Source organism: Lolium rigidum, chromosome 1 (assembly GCF_022539505.1).
Source record: "Lolium rigidum isolate FL_2022 chromosome 1, APGP_CSIRO_Lrig_0.1, whole genome shotgun sequence".
In the NCBI taxonomy this organism is placed as follows: domain Eukaryota; kingdom Viridiplantae; phylum Streptophyta; class Magnoliopsida; order Poales; family Poaceae; genus Lolium; species Lolium rigidum.
Genome location: NC_061508.1, coordinates 5384318 through 5403007, shown reverse-complemented (window position 1 = coordinate 5403007; position 18690 = coordinate 5384318). Strand labels below are relative to the sequence as shown.

Sequence of the window (18690 nt, the reverse complement as noted above, 5' to 3'; positions counted from 1 at the left end):
CCTTTTTGTTGGTCTTGGACTTCGAAATTTGTCTTGTCAGGATGCTCCTTCTTAATTAATGAATGGAGGCAAATATTTTGCCTCAACATTTTGAAAATAAGATGCCATTTTCTCAGGCCTGGTGCTCCGATGAGACAGAGTAAAGCATCAGCAGGGAATCATGGGGGTACGGGACCTTCCAAACGAAAGAAATTCACACATTTTGTCCCATGGTAACACGCAGAGACTATGTCTGATCGCTCCGTTTTACATAGTAAAAGAGCACCACGAAAATGCTGAACGGAACCCGGTTACGGGCGAGGATGAAAACACATCCAATCAGCAGCTGACAACGTGTGTATTCGCAGTCGGTATATGATTTGTATGCGTTGGTCACCGATGTGTATTCGCATTAAAAAAGAAATAGAGTCTTACATCTGACTGAGTTTACATTTACTCCTCCCAGCTATCTCCAACCTTCGTCTTCACTCGCTCGCGCCCAACCACTGAGGCAGTCCATTCCCATCTCCCTATTTCCCAATTTTATCCACACCCCAGCCCCTCTCCTCTGGCATCCGAGATGTTCCGATCAAGATTCCCGCCGGAGAGTGGTGCCACGGCCGCGTGCTGTGGCGTGACGCCTCGATTTTGTTGCTTGGGGATCCCCGCCTCGAGGGAGCTGGCGAGGTTGTGCGCCTCAGACAGCTTGGATTCGAGGAGGGCGCCAGGGCGGAGGCGCTGCTGCACCACCACCAGCCGCGGCATGTGGGCAGGATCGCGGGAGAGCACGAAGAGGCGGCGCATGAGGCCCTCGTCTTCTGGTTCCAGGCTGATTTTTTTCATCGGTGAGTGCCACCGAAGGAAGAATGCCCTCGACCTCGAGCTCGGGTGGCGGAGGCCTTCAGCAGGAGTCCAAGCGGAGGAAGAATGCTTCGGCCAGCCGCGCCTCGGCCTCATCCACGAGAGTCACCGGGAGGAAGAATGCTTCAACCGTCACCATGCTCATGTGAAATACTACTGCAGGCTAAGTTTAGTATCTACGGATAATTTCTTTCCAATTTGATGAGGATGCAGATCTGGGTAATTTTGGTTGTGCCTATTTTTGATCTGATCTGGATTGCATCCAATTCTCTTCTCAGTTTTTATTTTCCTGATACTTTTTTGTAATGACCCAAATTTGGCCCGGTCTGATTTTATTCTCCTATTAGGTGTCAAATCTTCTGCATCTAATCCCCTACTCTAGTTTTTATTTTTCTGATATTTATTTGCAATGCCCCAAATTGAGATATCCTTGTCAAAATCCAACACAGATTTCTTAGATTGAGAATTTCTTTTTGGTCGTGATTAATCCATCTGAACTGCATTTTTTGCAATGACCCAAGCAAGTGTTTTACGAACTCTGAAAAATCAATGGATCCCATTGTGAAGAAGCAGCACAAATTCATTAATCTGTAGATTAGCAACATTTTGTCGAATGCTCGAATGCTTCCGTCTCGAAAAATTGTGTTATTTCATAATCTCTTGTTTACATGTGTAATGTGCTAATTATTCTGCTGTTTTGCAAGTAATCCCTTTCACTAATCCAATCCGATAGTTGGATCTTCCATTTTCTCCTTCGCAAAGCGGAGAATCAATTTAGCAACTTGCATATAGAATAAAAGGACATTGTACTACTCTGACAAATTTTGTTCCCTAGTACTAACTACTCTGACATTTGCCTTAACTCTTGCCGTATTTCATCTCGTATTCAACTGGTATAGAAAAGTTAAAGCAAATATATTAATTAGTTGCTACATTAAGTGTGAATCTTAGAGCAGACATTGATGCTCCTGATTTAGACCTCTCGCGTAGCCGGGTTCCAAACGTCCGGGTCGAAGAGCACCAATACTACTTCGGAGCGAGATCTAGCTAGTCTATGAGAAATATCAGCTTAGGCTATCTTCCATGCCTCACCGCCATGCATGCTGAACTTCTTGAGCCTGCCGTACAACATGACAGCCATTAGAAGAAGCTTCCCTTCCCTGCTCCACTTCCCCGAGAAGCCAACCCACGCGTCCCTGCAGCTGCCGTCGGGCCTCAGCTGCCTGCCGCAGCTATACCCAGTGCTGAACCCCACGTTGCCATACGCACTGTACACAACAACATTACACCACAAACTGCATGGAATTAGTAAAATTGATGCTCTAAAAATTAGTAAAACTGAACAGCTACCTGGCAAATATTGGCACCACGGCGAGATTATAAATCGATCTCTTTTCATGCGTTTGCCTTTTCTAATTACCTGATGACTTCGACGACGATGTTGAGGACGCTGAAGTTCAGGGGATCATCGGCGATCTTCTGCCGCTCGGTGATGCATATGACGATGATGAAGATGGCTAGGCATGCAAGCGGCGACATGAGTAGCTTCTGCCAGATGCTACGGCTCTTCTGGTCGGACTCTGATCCCATTTGTTTGTCACTCTCTTTTAACGGTAGAAATGCAGTGTAAGGTGGTAGGTACCTGCAGGCACGAGCACAACAGAGTTCACTTTTGGTATGGATGCTAATTTAACATATGAGCTTACTTTAGTAATTAGCATATGAATACTGCGATAATTATACGAGTGTAATTAGTGGAACAGTAATACAAGGACGTACGTTATCACCGCCCAGAGTGAATATGCCAACTGAGACTTGCATTAGTGGTTATGCACTTACCATATGAGTATTGACATGTCGACATCTAGCGTGTAGTAAACTAGAAGGATACCCCGCGCGTTGCAGCGGGAATCTTCTAAGAAATTATATTGTCTAAATGAAATGGTATAATACATATGTAATATGAATTGTCTGTAGAAGTATGCAATATTTAATTGGCCAAAATAGTTGAGTTGCTAAATTTAATTCACATTATTTTTTATATTTGATGGCTATAAATTAGCTATGTGGATATTTTAATCAAAAAATGATGGCATAGATAGGTTGCATGCAAGGATACATCAATAATAAATGTTAGTGGGGATGACATGGATATTTGATTGGCTAATGGAATAGATGATGTGAATGGCTTGCATGTAGAGATAGATTAACATTAATTGTGGTTAGTGAGATTTTGCTTTATAAGAAGTATAGATAGGTTAATTATATTAGCAGTATGTTGACAGGAGTTAACTAACGAACAACTAGGAGTATTAGCTTGGTGTTCACAACTTTCTCGTTAACTTTGTAGTACAAGTTATAAACATGTGTCGGCGGATTATTTGTTGGGATACCTTTTGGGTGCGGACTTTAAGAAGACGAAATGGACAGTTTTAGCTAGTGTAAACATGTGCATGAGCTTACCACATGCTAGGGTTAGATCTAGGGGTATTTTTTAAACTTTGCACGTCAAGGGAAAGAGCTTTTAAACCTCACATCCAGTAGTCATCAAGGGAAGTGACAAAACTTTCAGAGCCGACACCATTAGGGAAAATAAGAAAAACCAAGAGGAAAATAAAGGAGAGAAGGTTGAAAGATGAAGCTTGTTATCAAGCAAAAAAATGCTCTCATAATATTGTTAAGTTCGAATGCACCAGATTAGTTCTCACCTTCAAACAATGATTTCGTCATCTTTCGTGCTATCTAGAAATTGTAGAATCCCGCACTTGATAATAGTGAAAAAAGATGTTAATAGCTTTGGGCTGTGAATTTAACCCCGATTTGGGTTTTCTTTCACATACAAAGCCCGGTGCTTACATGTTGATGTTGCTGCTGCACTTTCGGGGCCGAGAGCACCTCATTCTTGTGTTATCTACTTGTGAAAATTTGCTCATGTTTTTCTAGCTGTATGCTGACATCACACGTGAGATGTCCTAAGTCCACATAGTGGGGCAGAACCCGTTCATTAAGTCACATTTTATTCCCGACAGTTTTAACGCTAGCAACAATGGAGGCATATCTTTGGTTCTACAAGCCTAATATGTAGTCCCTCAGTCCCTTAATATAAGATGTTATATTGGTTGTAATAACGAGTGTGGACCTTTGGAGCACGGGCAACATCTAGCCAGTTTTTTTAAAAAAAATAAAAAATGACGTTTCAAAAAATTCCAAGGAAAAAATCTAGATGTAGTAAATAATGTAATCTACCAACACAAAAAAAAAATCTCAACTCGAAATACCCGGTGGGCTGCATAAAAATGACAAAATCTGACATCTAAAGTATACTCCAAATATAAATTGTTAAGCCTAGAATATTAATCCGGATTGAGATTTTATATGTTGACAGAGTACATCATTATCTATGTCTATAAATATTTTGCAGAATTTTTTAGAACTTCCAAAATCATGTTTTTAAAATATGAAAAATAAAGGGTTCAATGTTAGCCGAGCTCTAATGCGAATTTTGGTTGTAATAGCATCTTATTAACGGGAGTACTTTGTAAGCCATGTATTGCATGCGGACTCAGTGCTAGACAAGCATGTCTTTCGCGTGATGAGACTTACAGAAGCTTAGATGCCTTACTTTCATATCATATCAGTCAATAAAGTAATAATACTGTTTCCATAGTGCTCTATGACGGTCATCGTACGTACGACGGGTTCCATCCGACCGTGCAATGATGGATTAGTGCGCCTATGGCTATATAGTATATGTCAAATGTGCGTATCAACTCAACATACAACAGTACGGCATGTGCATGAAGGAACATGTCTGGAGCTACCTAGTGTAACTACTATGCGAAAATGGTGAATGGAACCTGGGTGCGCGCGCACCCATTTACGAAAAGTTCAAAAAAATGCTATTTAAAAGTTTCCAAAAAATGTGAAGTAAATTTTTGCATGTAGATATTATGTTAATACTTACTCATGTGTGTTTTCACGGAAAAATATCATTGTGTGTGACCTACACAAAAATGACAAAATGCAAATTCCTATTCCTGTGAATAGTACAAATTCCTGTTCACTATTCTCATTTGGACATTTTGTCATTTTTATACAGGCCACATACAATGGTATTTTTTCGTGAAAACTCACACGAGTAAGTATCAACATAATATGTACATGCAAAATTTTACTTCACATTTTTTGGAAACTTTTAAATAGCATTTTTTTTGAACTTTTCGTAAATGGGTGCGCGCGTACCCAGGTTCCATTCCTCCGGGTCGAACTACTATGTCAATATATACGTTACCAACAATGGATGGAGGTACTTACATCATCACCACGTAGAGCACCACGACGGCTGACGACAAGGTGGAGAGGTCCACGACCGCCTCGCCGGCGTGCCTGGAGTTGACCGACATGAAGAGCGCCGCCACGACCTTCTGCCCGGCGGTGAGCCCGTGCAGCCCCTGGGAGCCCCACTCCATGGCGCAGAGAAGTACCAGTTGCAGCAGCACGAACACGGCCACCGTGAGAGCCAAGAACCAAGTGTGCCTGCATGTCAGCAAGTGGTCGTATGCTACAGAATCCCCATCACATGGACATGGACTCCTGATCCTCCGAAGCTCACCAAGCTCAGGCCTCTTGGTGACCCTATGGAGAGCCCAGATGGCCAGCCTCAGGAAGACAGGGAAGAGAGTGTTGCCGAGGAGGACGTGTGGCATGACCAGGAGGAGGAGACCAGGGAAGGTTCTGAAGGAGATCATCCCTTCGTTGGTTGGGACGAAGCCGCAGTTGGCGAACGTCGAGACGACGATGAAGATGGAGAAGGTGTAAGTGCTGATCCCCTTGCCGGAAAGCACGGCTCTCGCGCCGGAGACTACACTCAGGTACACCAGCATCAGCGTGTAGCCGGTGAGGTGCACCACCACATAATACACCAAAACTAGGAACAGAAGCAGCCTGGTAAGAGAGGCGCCATCGTAAAGCGGCTGGCTCTTCAGCCCCCCTTGCTCCATCTGGTTCTCTGCCGTGGTAGGGTCGTCGTGGTCGCCGTCTATAGCAGGGCTGAGCTTATTGGCACTGTGGTCATGCGGCGCTCCTTTCTTCTTGGACTGCTTGACGTAGGTGAAGTGCAGGCCAAGCATGCTCGTGAACACCTCGCCGCCGAGAAGCATGAGGAGGGTTAGGAGCAGGAGCTGGGAGTTGGAGAAGGTCTCCATCTCCACAGCCATCATGCTCGAAACCGTCGTCGCCGACACCGACGTGAAGATCAGGTCCACGTCCATGGGCCTCGACGTGGTCATGGGGAGGGATTTAAGGATCAAGAAACCAACCACGGAGATGGATGCAAAATACAAGAGCTGCAGCCAGAACGGGTGCACATGGAAAAGCAAAAGGTGGTAGATCATTTGAAGCTTGCCATATCGGGTGGTGCTGGAGGCATGCAAACAACGGAGACCCATTTTCTGCCGTACGTTCTGTAGAGTATTCTTGGCTTCTTCTGCTGGAAGCAATCAGAGAAGTGGGCTATTTATACTCGGACGGAAGAGGTCTGGAGTCCAGTTGGTGTTGTGGTTGTTTGTGGTGTACCTTAGTCCAGCGTGTGTGGTTGTTGCACTGGCCACTAGAGATTAACTGGTGCGCTACCTAGAGATAACTCCGACTAGTGGAAGGTGTAACATTCTTGTCTTGGCTACTTTATCTCTGGTTGTACTGAACGCAGTTGCAGAGGCCAATCTAGGCAAGACAAGTCAGCCTCGATAAAAAAAAAACAATTTCAAGAGCTGGTGCTAGGCAATTCTTAGCAGCAAAAGCAAGCTGCTTTTAATTGGAGAGGAATACATCAAATCATACTTTAAAACTGAAACCAATCGCATTTATACTTTAAAACTGAAACCAATCGCATTTATACTTTAAAACTGTACCAAGGCCGTTGTAGCTAGGCTATATATTCTAACTCACCTTGGCAGCCTTGTCATGCTGTCAAATGGGTGTCAAATCGCCTGAAAATACGCACAGTATGAAACTTCCTTTACAAGGTCAAAAAGCCTCGCTGAGCTAATACTATCAGTAAGTAAGCTAATGGACAGAAGATTCACATTGTCATAAAAAAAATATATATGCTCAAGTTGTATCTCAGGCACGGCTGCAATGGGCTAAGGCGTGTACACAGGTGATTGGTGAGCTACTATTACGTACCTTGATAATGCTATGAGCTCCCATTCAGCCTTAATAGTCGGTGCTGTCAGCAGGTTTGCAGATTTGAAGCTCCAGCCATATAATAGCCTTCATATCTGACTAGATCATGATGGTGCCTGTTGCCCCGCCCGTCAGTTTCGGTATTATATAGATAGTAATTACACAGATATTAGTCAGAATAGGAACCGGCCTTTGGACCTGAATGCATGTTTAACAGTAAATTGACTTAGTCGGCTAGAATGGATGTCAAAACTCACTATCTACACTGCAATAAAATAATGTATAGAAATAGGTCAGCCGATTAATAAAATGGAGAGTCGTATGTTCGAAACATAGAAGAATGACTTCAGTTTGCATGTAAGTATTGATTATAGCCTATGCTATTTACCAAGATAAAAACTAAAGAAGGAGCATTGTGCTTTCTTTTTCGTTTTTGTCTAGAAATGGTGCAACATTTGCCATACTTATTGATGGAGAAGATTTTCAGCTTGTCAGTTCCATGTCCCTGCACTCTCATAATTTCTTGTTCTATTTCTAAGAGCATCTCTAGCCAATGCCCAAAATTTTAGAGGAGCAAACGGTGGACTAAAATAGAGGAGAATAATTTTGCTCCTCTAAACGGTGGCCGTCAGATTGGAACACCTAAATCTTAAATGACTATTTTTTTTGGCATAATTTTGCAAACATCTCAAACATACAAAGTTCAACATGCATACATATTATCCAGATACCTACAAATTGATCAAGTTTGATCCAAAAGCACAACATAGCATGTATATGTGGTTGAGGCCACCACCACCTTGGCCACCACCAGCTCGGAGACCACCACCACTCGCTCGGGCCAAGATCTTCACCCTGGTGATCTCCCAATATGCCCTAGCTTTATAATCCAATGAGCTAGGGTTCATGAACATGATGGTGCGGTCGGCATCCTCCATCTCCTTGGCCAACTTCTCCGCCTCAAGTAAAAGCCTTTTCTCTTCTATGTTCTTCAGCTTCGCCATTCTTTCTTCATCTAGTGCTATCCTTCTTTCCGCCACCACCAACTTGGACCGCCACTTCTCGTCCTCAAGACCTTTGAGCTCTCTCAACCTAGCCTCCTTGTCCTCTTTGTGTTCGGCCGCCAATGCTTTCTTGGTCTCAATGGAAGCACTAAACTCATCCTTGTAGGCGGCCGGACCTCCCCTTTTCTTCTTCTCTTTTGCTATGTTGGCACCTTCCGGCCTCTTGTTGAGGTCATCATCATCATCAATGTCAATGGCTGTGCTAACTCTTGCCCTCTTTGGTGCGGTCTCATAGTTTATTTCTAAGCCACTTCTCATTGCCAGTTTCTTGCAGCAATGAAACATAGCAAAGGGTTTGTGGCCACCTTTCTTGTTGCGGTGCGTGTATATGTCTTGTTGGATAGGTCCATATCGGGTGATTGGCACACCACTCGGTGGTGCATTAGTCACCGACTCAACGGCGCCGGCCCATCAGTTGTAATACTCAAGGATTGCGCCCCAACGATGACGAGAGCCTTGGGTTCGGTATGACGGAACCTTGACCAACTTGAGGTAGTTCTCCTTAATTCTTTGCCAAAACTTGTCCTTGCATTGATTTGTGCCAACCGATGCATCATGCGACACACATTCATCCAAGCATGGCACAATGCAACATCTTCTTCTTCTTCGCTATAGTTGGCAGACCTCTTGCTCTTGGCCTTGACCTTGTCTTTTGGTGCCGCCACCTCGGTCACCCCGTCCTCGGCCTCATCTTCCTCGGCGTAGGCAGCGCCGTAACTATTACCCTCGCTGAAGTGGAGGTCGCCAAGCCCTTGAGTGTGCGAAGAATCCAATTAGGACATGAATTCGGAAACCCCAATCTCGGTCACACTTGCTTGAGACTCGGGCATTTCGTCAATCACGTCTAAAATCATGTCCTAGTCAATGAAACATGGGGCATGTTCCGCACAAAGTTTAGTTGTATTTTTTTTCTCTTATGCAAAACTAATTAGACTGCTGCCATGAAGCAAACCCACAACATGTATAATTCTTATCATCCCAATTTTGAATATGAAGTTTGTTTGCTGAACAAATAATCGCTAGGAAATAATTAGAGAACTCTGAAGCCCTAAGTTTCTCTACCTATAAATCGTCAAGAATTATGTCCAATCCACACAATTCAAAATGATAATCGAACAGAGGAAATAGGAACCAAAAGGAACGGGAGAAATGGAAAGAAACAGAGATTGTACAGCCGTACAGGTCGTTTGTGAGGCGGGGGTGGAGCCTTGGTTTTACTTTTGTGACGGAGGCGCACATCGGAGGGAGGAGCTGTGTCCTGACAGTGCACGCCTGAAGCTCGCATCAATTAACTACTAAATCACATGCCAAAGGAGCTATGCCGTACCTGCAGGTAAGCCACAGCCGGCTCCACTCGAGGTCGAGGACGGGGAAGAGGCGTCGTCGATCCGCATCTGTCCAGGCCCCGAGCCGCATCGCCTGGATCTTCCTCCTCCACCGCATCTCATTGCCGTCGCGCTCGGACGCCGGTGGGAACTGATGCTTTCCGAAGCGGTTTAGGTCGACCTCAGAGCATCTCTAGCAGATCCTCCATCCAACTTTCATCCGACTTCCATCCGCATAACAATCGCTGATTTCTAGTTTGGATACGAAAAAAGAAACCGTTCAGATCTCAAATTAACATCAGTGAACGAGATGGGATGGCCACAAATGATGATCCCTATGAGCCATCTCTATATGCCGATCAGGACGGTACCTGCGCGCGGTGAGGGCTGGTCCAGTTAGGCGTTTTTTTCTTGATATTTTCCCTTTTCCTTTTCTTTTCTGTTTCCTATTCTGTTTTTTGTTTTCTTTTTCTGTGTTTATTTTTATTTCTGTTTTCTCGTTTTTTTATTTTTGAATTTTGATTTTTTTTAAAAAAAATTCAAGTTTGAAAATTATATAAATTGAAAATTGTTCATATTCGAAATTTGAACAATTTAATAGTTTGAATGAATGAATTTTGAACCAATTTCAAGTTTTAAACAAATTTTCTGAAACTTGAACAATTTTGAAATTTGAACAATTTTGAATTTTTGAAGAGATTTTGAATTTTTAACGGTTTTCGAATTTTTTAAAAAATAAATTTTACATTTTTAAAATTCATGTACATAAAAATTTGGACAAATTTTGAGAACAGAAAAAGTTAGTTTAAAAAGAAACTGCAAACAGAAAAAAGGAACAATAACTAAAAAAAATATTTACCTAATGGGCTGCGACCCAATTAACAGCTGTTGGCGGCACCTCCTCCATGCCGACCCAGTCGGCATATAGCATCTCCCATCCCTATACACCCACCAGGTCGGTGCCGATGCCGATCTGGCACCGCACAACCCATCATTGCTATGGGCTGGCCCATATAGAGCGGGGGTTTTCCCTCCTTCAGTTAAGGCGTTTTCTGTTTGGCTTTTTCTAGTTTTACGCGTTTTGTGTGGGTATTTTTGTTTTTGAACACTTTTGGTTTCTTTTTTTTTACATTCGAATTATTTTTAAATTCAAAAAATGTTCAAATATGAAAATTGTTCAATTTTTTAAAGCGTTCAAATTTTAAAAAATGTTCAAATTTTAAAACCGTTCATATTTTGATTTTTTGATTTTTTCTACTTAAAAAAACAAATTTTAAAATGTTCATATTTGGAAACATTTCAAATTTTGAAAATTGTTATTTTTGTGTAAACATATTTTTTAAAAAAAATTTAAAAACCATTCAGATTTAAAATATGTTCATACTAAAAAAATTCAAATTTTAAAAAGTTTAGGTTTGAAAAATATTGAAATTTAAAACACACGAAAAAACAGAAACGAAACAGTTGAAAAAACTTCAAAATAGGAAAAAAAAAAGACGTTGGGCTGGCCCAACACCTACCAAGGGGTGTGCAGCAACCGGGTATCCACCAATCGCCAGAAATACCCGGATGGCCACTGCAAAATTGCTAGAGCAATGAAAATCTTCAGGGGTTTACTCCTGTTCAGCTCTTGGCTGAACAGAATTTCAGGTAGTAGTAGTCTAGTAGATAGCAGAGGTGTTTAGAGAGAACTCTTTTTCTAAATGGGGAAAGCCCCGGCTGACCTCTGCAACGACCGATGCATATGGCCTTTTATTAATTTATCTAAGGGCTCACAAAAGTTACAGCTCTACAATCACACAAGGTATTTACACATAATAACTAGCAGCCAGGATTTTCTTTCCTTCATCATATTCCAATTTAGTGAATCCCTCTGGCTATGCCGCGAATCTTTTACTCCGAGGCAAGCATCTCTCTTGAAAATCTGTTGCAAGTGAACTCGCATAAACAGAACACGCTTCTAAATATTTGTGTTCGATGTGTACGACCAATACTCCTTGACCAGATCACGGAAGAGAGATCCTTCAGTTTCCATAAGCTTCGTAGGCTTGTCATACTCCACTGCTTTCCCTGGCAGTGTATACAGCTCATTACCATGGGCAATGGAAAAATATATGCTTCATAAATATATTTGACAGATATTTTGCAGATAAAAGTTTTGATATGAAAAGAGGAAAAGGTCGTGTTAAACTGTTAATGTTAGAATAGCGCAGATTTGGTGTTCACGGTATGGCAAAAGGGATGTTCAGAAATCCATGGAAAAATGGTGAAACATCTATAAGAAGAAAGGTTCACAATCTATTTAGTTTCAAGTGTAATAATAATTCATATTCCATATTAACTGTAGCTATGCTTTCTTCTTTTGTTGCTGTTAGCCTTTAGGTTTTTCCTAGCTTATGACTATTAGTTCTTTTGATTCTGCAGGCTTATCTTTGTAAACCCACAAAACGAAACATTTTGGCACGTATTTGAGAAAAAAACGGGAAATATATGTCGATGAGAGACATACCATCGCTCATTGCAAGTACCATATCGCAGTCCATTACTGTTGGTATACGGTGGGCAACTGTAATAACTGTGCAATATTTGAATTCTGTCCGGATTGTCTTCTGAAGGACAGCATCTGTTGCATTGTCTATAGAGGCTGTGGCTTCATCAAGAACTAAGATACGGCACCTTCTCAAAAGTGCACGTCCCAGACAGAAGAGTTGTCTTTGGCCCATGCTCCAGTTCGACCCATCTTCCACAACTATTATGAAAAGATCTTTGATCAATACTACAAATGGTATAGTTCCAAACATCATGATAGCAAAAGGGTATATGTAATACATCTAGGACTATTAACGGTTTGTCATGTCTAATGGCACATGTACTTCACACCTATTTTGAATTTCTGAAATGACTGGAGCAGAGTTTTTCTGTTTGCGCAATTTATAAGATTTAAACGATAAACTCCAGATGACAAATTATAGATGAAATGAAGTTTCCTACCATGCGAGTCCAATCCCTGTTCCTTCTCCTGGACAGCTTCCAGAAGTTGACATTTACCAAGAACCTGCAACACAATAACAAATAGAGTAACTACCTCAGTGATTATATTAAATTGTCTGCATGACATTAAATGAGAAAGGGGGTCGGAGTCTAGCTCAGTTGGCGGGAGGCGTGGTCTACACTCCTGCCATCCGGATTCAAGTTTGCGAGCCTGTTTCTTCTATCAGTGATCTAGATTTTTTAGTAAGATAGGCTATTTGTCATTTCGGATTACCCAATTCAAATTATTCACCCTTTTTTCACAATGTGCTGAACTTTCTGAATTTTACAGGTATATTATCACAGTAACCGAGCTGAGTTGCCATGGTACTACAGAGGACTCCATTATGTTTTTTTAGTGCAGTGACTTTTGGTAATAGTATCTCATCATTGGGTAAGATGGGAAAAAATCAGCAAAGATAATTGTGTGCATTTACCTCCCATATCTGTTGATCCGAGAATTGCCCAAGGGGGTCTAGATTGTATCTTACTGTACCCTGAAAAAGTGTTGGATCTTGTGGAATGATACCCAAACGCGAACGTAGGTCATGTAAGCCTATCGTGCTGATGTCCACAGAGTCTATAATAATTCTCCCTTCAGCAGGTTCAACAAGACGAAACAATGCACCGATTAATGTTGTCTTGCCACTTCCTGTTCGGCCAACTATACCGATCTTATCTCCACCTTCAAACCTGCAAGTGATTCCATGTAGTACAAGGGGGGTATCTTTCCGATATCTAATCTGAGTGAAAATCAATCACACAAATTTGTTAGAACTGCTAATGGGATTTTGGCTTTTATGGTATTACACACAGATATTTATATTAGATTTACCTTCAAATCTATAAGCTCCACATTGCCATCTTGGGGCCAATCTGGTGCCGGTCGATTTTCTATAACAACTTCTGCTGCTTCACTTTGTATGTCCATGTACTGGTTCACCCGTTCCACCGAGATTATTTGATTTGCAAGGTTGCATTGGTTTTGAATAGAGAAAACAAATGACATATTTAGGGAAAGACCATAGGACAATGCCATTCCCACAAAACCTGTGCAATTATGAAAGGAAAATATTATTTTCCTAGCTGCAATATTAAACTATTCATACACTGAATAACTATCAGATACTTATATTTAACTGGGCATAGACAGGACTAAAACTGCTGGCAAAAGCGCGTAAAATATTATTTTCCTAAAACACACAGCAATGCTAGGCTACAATTTACAAGCTATGATAAGGAGGGAGTATCAAGTACGTTTTAAGCACAAAAGCTTTTCATAACTCAGTATCAGGAGGCTATGAAAAGGTAGAAACATTTTCATGGCAACACAACTAACATTTATCGCATCTCTGATCGAAGTAGCAATGGCCACAGAGCGAGCTAGCGATTGTGCCCAATATTTGAAGCAACATGGTGGCAATGCAACTGCTTACCAGGGCTAAAAGTTCCTTGAGGAAGAACAGCCATGACAAAGGCAGAAAAAGAAAGAACTGCAGCACTCATTATTTCCAGGCGTTGAATCAACCATTCAGTCGCTGCAAAATTGTAGAAATATGGACTGGCATTCTTGTCAACAAGATCCAAATTTTTAACAAAGAAACGATCTTCTTCCTCGAAGGCCCTTATTGTTATAGCCCCTGAAATAGATTCACCCAAGTGATTTGCTAGAGCAGACTTGGTAGTGCCATTGATCCGCATCAATTCCTTAGCCGAGGCTAGATAGTACCTCTGCATGACCCAACAACAGTTTCAGTTAATGAAAACTTGGAATGCAGAACAGAAGGGTAATTCACCCCTTTTGGACAAAATTAGAAGAAGAACACATCAGTTTCTGAATGAAATAAAATAGCCCAAGAAATGGGCTTAGCAAAAAGAAATTAAATGACTTAGCCATAAAGATACTTCAACCTAATTGCTAACATAGCCCAAGAACTGGGGCCTAGCCAATTACCTGCAACCTAATTGCCAAAACTATCATAGGCACGGATACAAACAGAACTTGCCATGTAACAACAGCCAATACCCCTAGATTGCTATATGCATTTAAGCTGGCACTTAGGCTGAACATGAAGGCAAATGGAACATCAAGGTCAACGATACTCAAATCTGCAGAGACCTGCATTATAAGGGAAAAGGAACAGTGAGTTAAACCATCGTGAGAAAATCTCCGTATGGAGAACAGATCTGGATTTCATCATATATGTCATTTGTTTAAGGATTATTACCCGGCTAAGAACCCTTCCTAATGGAGTAGAATCAAAAAAGGACATTGGTGCACGGAACAAAGAATTGAGTAGCTGAGAAAACAATGATCTTGATGTCTCGATCCCAAGAACAACGACTGATAAAGATCTTGATAGCAAGAAGAGCATTGTGCAAAGTCCGATAATAATGTACACCGAAATTAACTTCAGCGTGCTAATGTGAGGGTTTTGGACATTAGCAGCCATCCATGAATTCTGTGATATTTGCCCAGCTATGAAAATTATGTGGGAAATAACAGAAATGGAAGCATACAGAAAGCCTTTGTTCTGGCGTAGGTACAGCATATAAGGCTTAGCACCTGCATCCCCTGTCTCTCTTTCCTCTTTCTTGATCAGTTGATCTACTGGTGATGGCTTTACAGACTCTATGTATCTGCCTCCATGAATACCATCAGTCTCATTTGCTGATATTTCCTTAGTTCTTTGAGGGGGGATATTGTTGTTAAGGTCTGAAACACCAACTGTATCTTTATGGGCATTTACAAGTTCCTTAAATTCTTCACAATTTTCCAAGAGATCTTGATAAGGTGCAGACCGAATAACCTCTCCATCCGACATTAACTGCAAAAAAATCATCACTAGTTTTAGATAGAATCAACAGATAAATATAAATTATAAAGGCACAATCATCGTACCATCATATGGTGAATTTATCAAAGTGGAGAGATATACCAAAATGGAGTCAAATACGGGTAGAAAATCCACTTGATGGGTCACCAAAAGAACAGTCTTGTCTGACAGAGCACTCATGACATATTCCTGTCACATAACTAAGAGTGTCATACAATAGTTTATAATAAGATAGTATACAATCTGCATCTGCATCTGCCGATATGGTCCTTACATTGAAGAGACTTGTTGCTGTATGAGCATCAACAGCACTGAAAGGGTCATCAAGAAGATAGATATCTGCATTTTGGTATAGTGCACGAGCAAGCTGGACGCGCTGCTTCTGGCCACCACTAAGATTTACTCCTCTCTCCCCAATTTGAGTACAATCTCCATATGGCAAAAGTTCAAGGTCCTTCACCAATGAGCACCTCGCGAGTGTGTCTTCGTATCTTTGTGTGTCCATCGGAGATCCAAAGAGAATATTGTCTTGCACAGTTCCTGTCTGGATCCATGCATTCTGAGAAATATACGCCATTTTCCCGGAAACTTGAATCTGAAATGTTTATGCAAAGATGATTGACATGAAGTTCTCGTGAAAAAAAAAATTAGCATACTTTATAATGGTTTCAATGGTCAAGCAAAAAAGTTCACAACAACTTTAGAACACCGAACATGGTGCAGGCGTCAACAGGCTGTGTTTTGACAAAAAACCCTCAACTGTTTCACATTGCAATAATGTGTTTCCCAACTATTAGGCCGTAAATATAGGATACCACATTTGAACTTGCAATGTCGTGGTAAGGTTTAATAAGATTATAAAATTTGCAACATATATAAAACTGGAAATTAATGAAAGTAAAAACAGCACATCATAATTCATAACTTAATTAACAGCAATGGGATTTTCCATTTCATTATAAGGAGAAACGAATAAAAACATACCGTGCCTTCTGTTTTTGGTACTTCTCCAAGTACAGCAGCCAAAAGTGTCGACTTTCCTGATCCTACCTCTCCACAGATTGCAACCTTTTCTCCACCTTTGACAACCAAATTTATATTCTTTAGAGTTGCTTTTGATGGATTTTCATCCCACGAAAAACTGCACGAATTCATCGCTATTGGGTAATCAATACCAACATAGTATTTCTTCCTAACTTGCCCATTCAGCTCAGGTGCATCAAGAAACTTTGATATCCGAGTGAAAGCGACCTTAGCTTGTATCACAACACCAATAACATCTGGTATTGACCTTATTGGGTCTTGCACCAGGCGTAAAGTTGCCACAAAGGTGAATACATTGCTAGCATCAAGTGGGATTTTGAGAAGATAGCATGTTAGAAATGTTGCTGCCGAAACCAAAACAGGTGATGACCAGAACAGGAAACTGTTGTATGCCCTCCTAAGCTGGAATGCTGACAACCACTTGTACTCAACCTCCCTCAACCCTTCGATGACCTTCTTGAAATGACCCTCCCATGCGTAAAGTTTCAAAACTTTCATATGAACTAATGACTCGGACATGGCCTTTAATCTCACATCTTGTGCTTCCATAAGTTTACTCTGAAATTTGTGTTGCAGTTTGGCCAGGGGGGCATTGCAGAGTACGGTGATAACGATCACAATCAATGATGAAACCATGGCAGAACCAACCGCGTTGTACAGAATTGCCAGAGCAATGCAAAGTTGAACACTTGTTGTCCATGTTTGATGGAACCAGTATGGAAATTCCCCAATCCGGTAGGCATCAACGGTGACATAGTTCATAATTTCTCCAGAAGAGTGCTTCATTTTTGCTGCGTTTGATAGCTTCTGTTGCTTCTTATAAATAGCTGCTGACAGTAATGACCTCACCTGCAGTCCTAATCTCCGTGTCCGGAAATACCACTGTCTCTGCGACAATGATTCACAAAATTTGCAGATGAACATTACCGCAGCAAGCACATGCCCTTCATATTTAAAGGTACCTTTCCCAAGAGATACATTGATGAATGCCTTGAGAAGTACTGGGCCTGTAGATACTGTGAGAACCTTGAGCAAAGCGAAGAATCCTGAGACCAAGATTGCACGCTTGTGACAAGAAACAATCGTCCAGAAGATTGATGGTGCGGCAAGTGACTCTGACTGCTTCTCGCTGTTCAGCTTCTGCATGAACATCATGTACTGATTCTGTGCTCGATCATTGGCGCCTAAAAGTGGAAGGTCTTTGTCCTCAAGAGGCTTCACATATCCCATCTTCATTAGAGGATTCAACCACCAAAATGACATCTCGCTGAAAAAACCAGCTTTAGCAAAGGGAGTAACCTGGCACTCAGAATCAGCAACCTCACGGTCTATCTCGGTATTCAGGGGCTTGTATAGACCATTTCCAACTCCCGCGTAACCTTCTTCATCATGGGGGCACCAAAAGCTATAGAGAAGGATGAGTAGTGCAGCTGGTAAGGACAGAACATCTAAACAAGCCTTGATGGTGATGGTCTTCTCTTCAACAATATTAACAACTGAAGAACAACAGATGAAAGCTGCGAAGATGGTCAGCAAGACTGACCAAGACCGAACAAACGCCTCTCCAACAAACCTAGGCCTGATGCTGAAAGTGCAGGCGGCAAGTATCAGACTCAATCCTTGAGATAAATTTACAAGCCACGAATGTGGCAGGTAAGCAGAAGCATCTTGACTGATGTTACTCCCCAGCATCCACAGCCCCAGCCCAAGGTAAACCAGACCCAAGCCGCCATTGAACACCACAGCAGACAGATGCAGCGGTGAGCTGAGCGCGACCAGCTGCCGCGCAGATGCTCCACTCTTGCAAATTTTGACAAGCAACTGGATTGCGAGCACCACTACGAAGAGCGCCGCGATGCCGGTCACCACTAGATGATTCATGCAGGTGGAGGAATCGAATGTCTCCTTGAACGCGCATGAGGCGACATCCTGGTTGGAGCAAATTGGCGCCCCGCACCACAAATCCATCATCCGAGAACCTGAAGTATATGTAGTTCAGTAGTGCCGAAGGAAGTTGTTGGTCAGGTAGCAGCAATGATTTGGCTCTGTAACAAGAGACGGTTGGGGAAAAGGCTTACCTGTGAGGGAAAGCCTGTGTGCAATCTCCATTGCGCCGCCGGGTGGATCAGTTGTTTATTGGATCCTGCTGCAGCCATGAAGAAGAAAACTAGTTAGGCCAAAGAAGAGATTCTTGTATATATATGAAGAACAAACGGACAAAGAACAGATACTCTCTTCCTCGTTTTCATTTATGAACAAACGGACAAAGAACAGAGCAACAATAGAAAATCGAGATTCCAGTGAATTGCGGAAGATTCAGTAGTGGGAGCAAGAATCCATCTGAACAAAAAGTTTTCGCATCGCGGT

The 18690-nt window shown here is 41.9% G+C and overlaps 2 protein-coding genes across 2 annotated transcripts; both read right to left on the bottom strand.

Moving 5' to 3' along the window:
• Positions 1–1867: 1867 nt before the first annotated feature.
• LOC124684848 (cation transporter HKT8-like) lies at positions 1868–6505 on the bottom strand. Its single transcript, XM_047219102.1, has 3 exons — positions 5155–6505; positions 2261–2482; positions 1868–2108 (listed from the first exon to the last, which is right to left on the bottom strand). The coding sequence occupies exons 1-3, from the start codon at positions 6285–6287 to the stop codon at positions 1910–1912; spliced, it is 1554 nt and encodes a 517-aa protein (XP_047075058.1). The 5' UTR covers positions 6288–6505; the 3' UTR covers positions 1868–1909.
• A 4644-nt stretch (positions 6506–11149) lies between these two features.
• Positions 11150–18300, bottom strand: LOC124684847 (ABC transporter C family member 10-like). The gene is made up of 11 exons (XM_047219101.1): positions 16264–18300; positions 15554–15874; positions 15382–15468; positions 14671–15270; positions 14397–14561; positions 13879–14173; positions 13278–13492; positions 12880–13185; positions 12404–12467; positions 11922–12161; positions 11150–11482 (listed from the first exon to the last, which is right to left on the bottom strand). The coding sequence occupies exons 1-11, from the start codon at positions 18292–18294 to the stop codon at positions 11373–11375; spliced, it is 4434 nt and encodes a 1477-aa protein (XP_047075057.1). The 5' UTR covers positions 18295–18300; the 3' UTR covers positions 11150–11372.
• Positions 18301–18690: the final 390 nt, after the last annotated feature.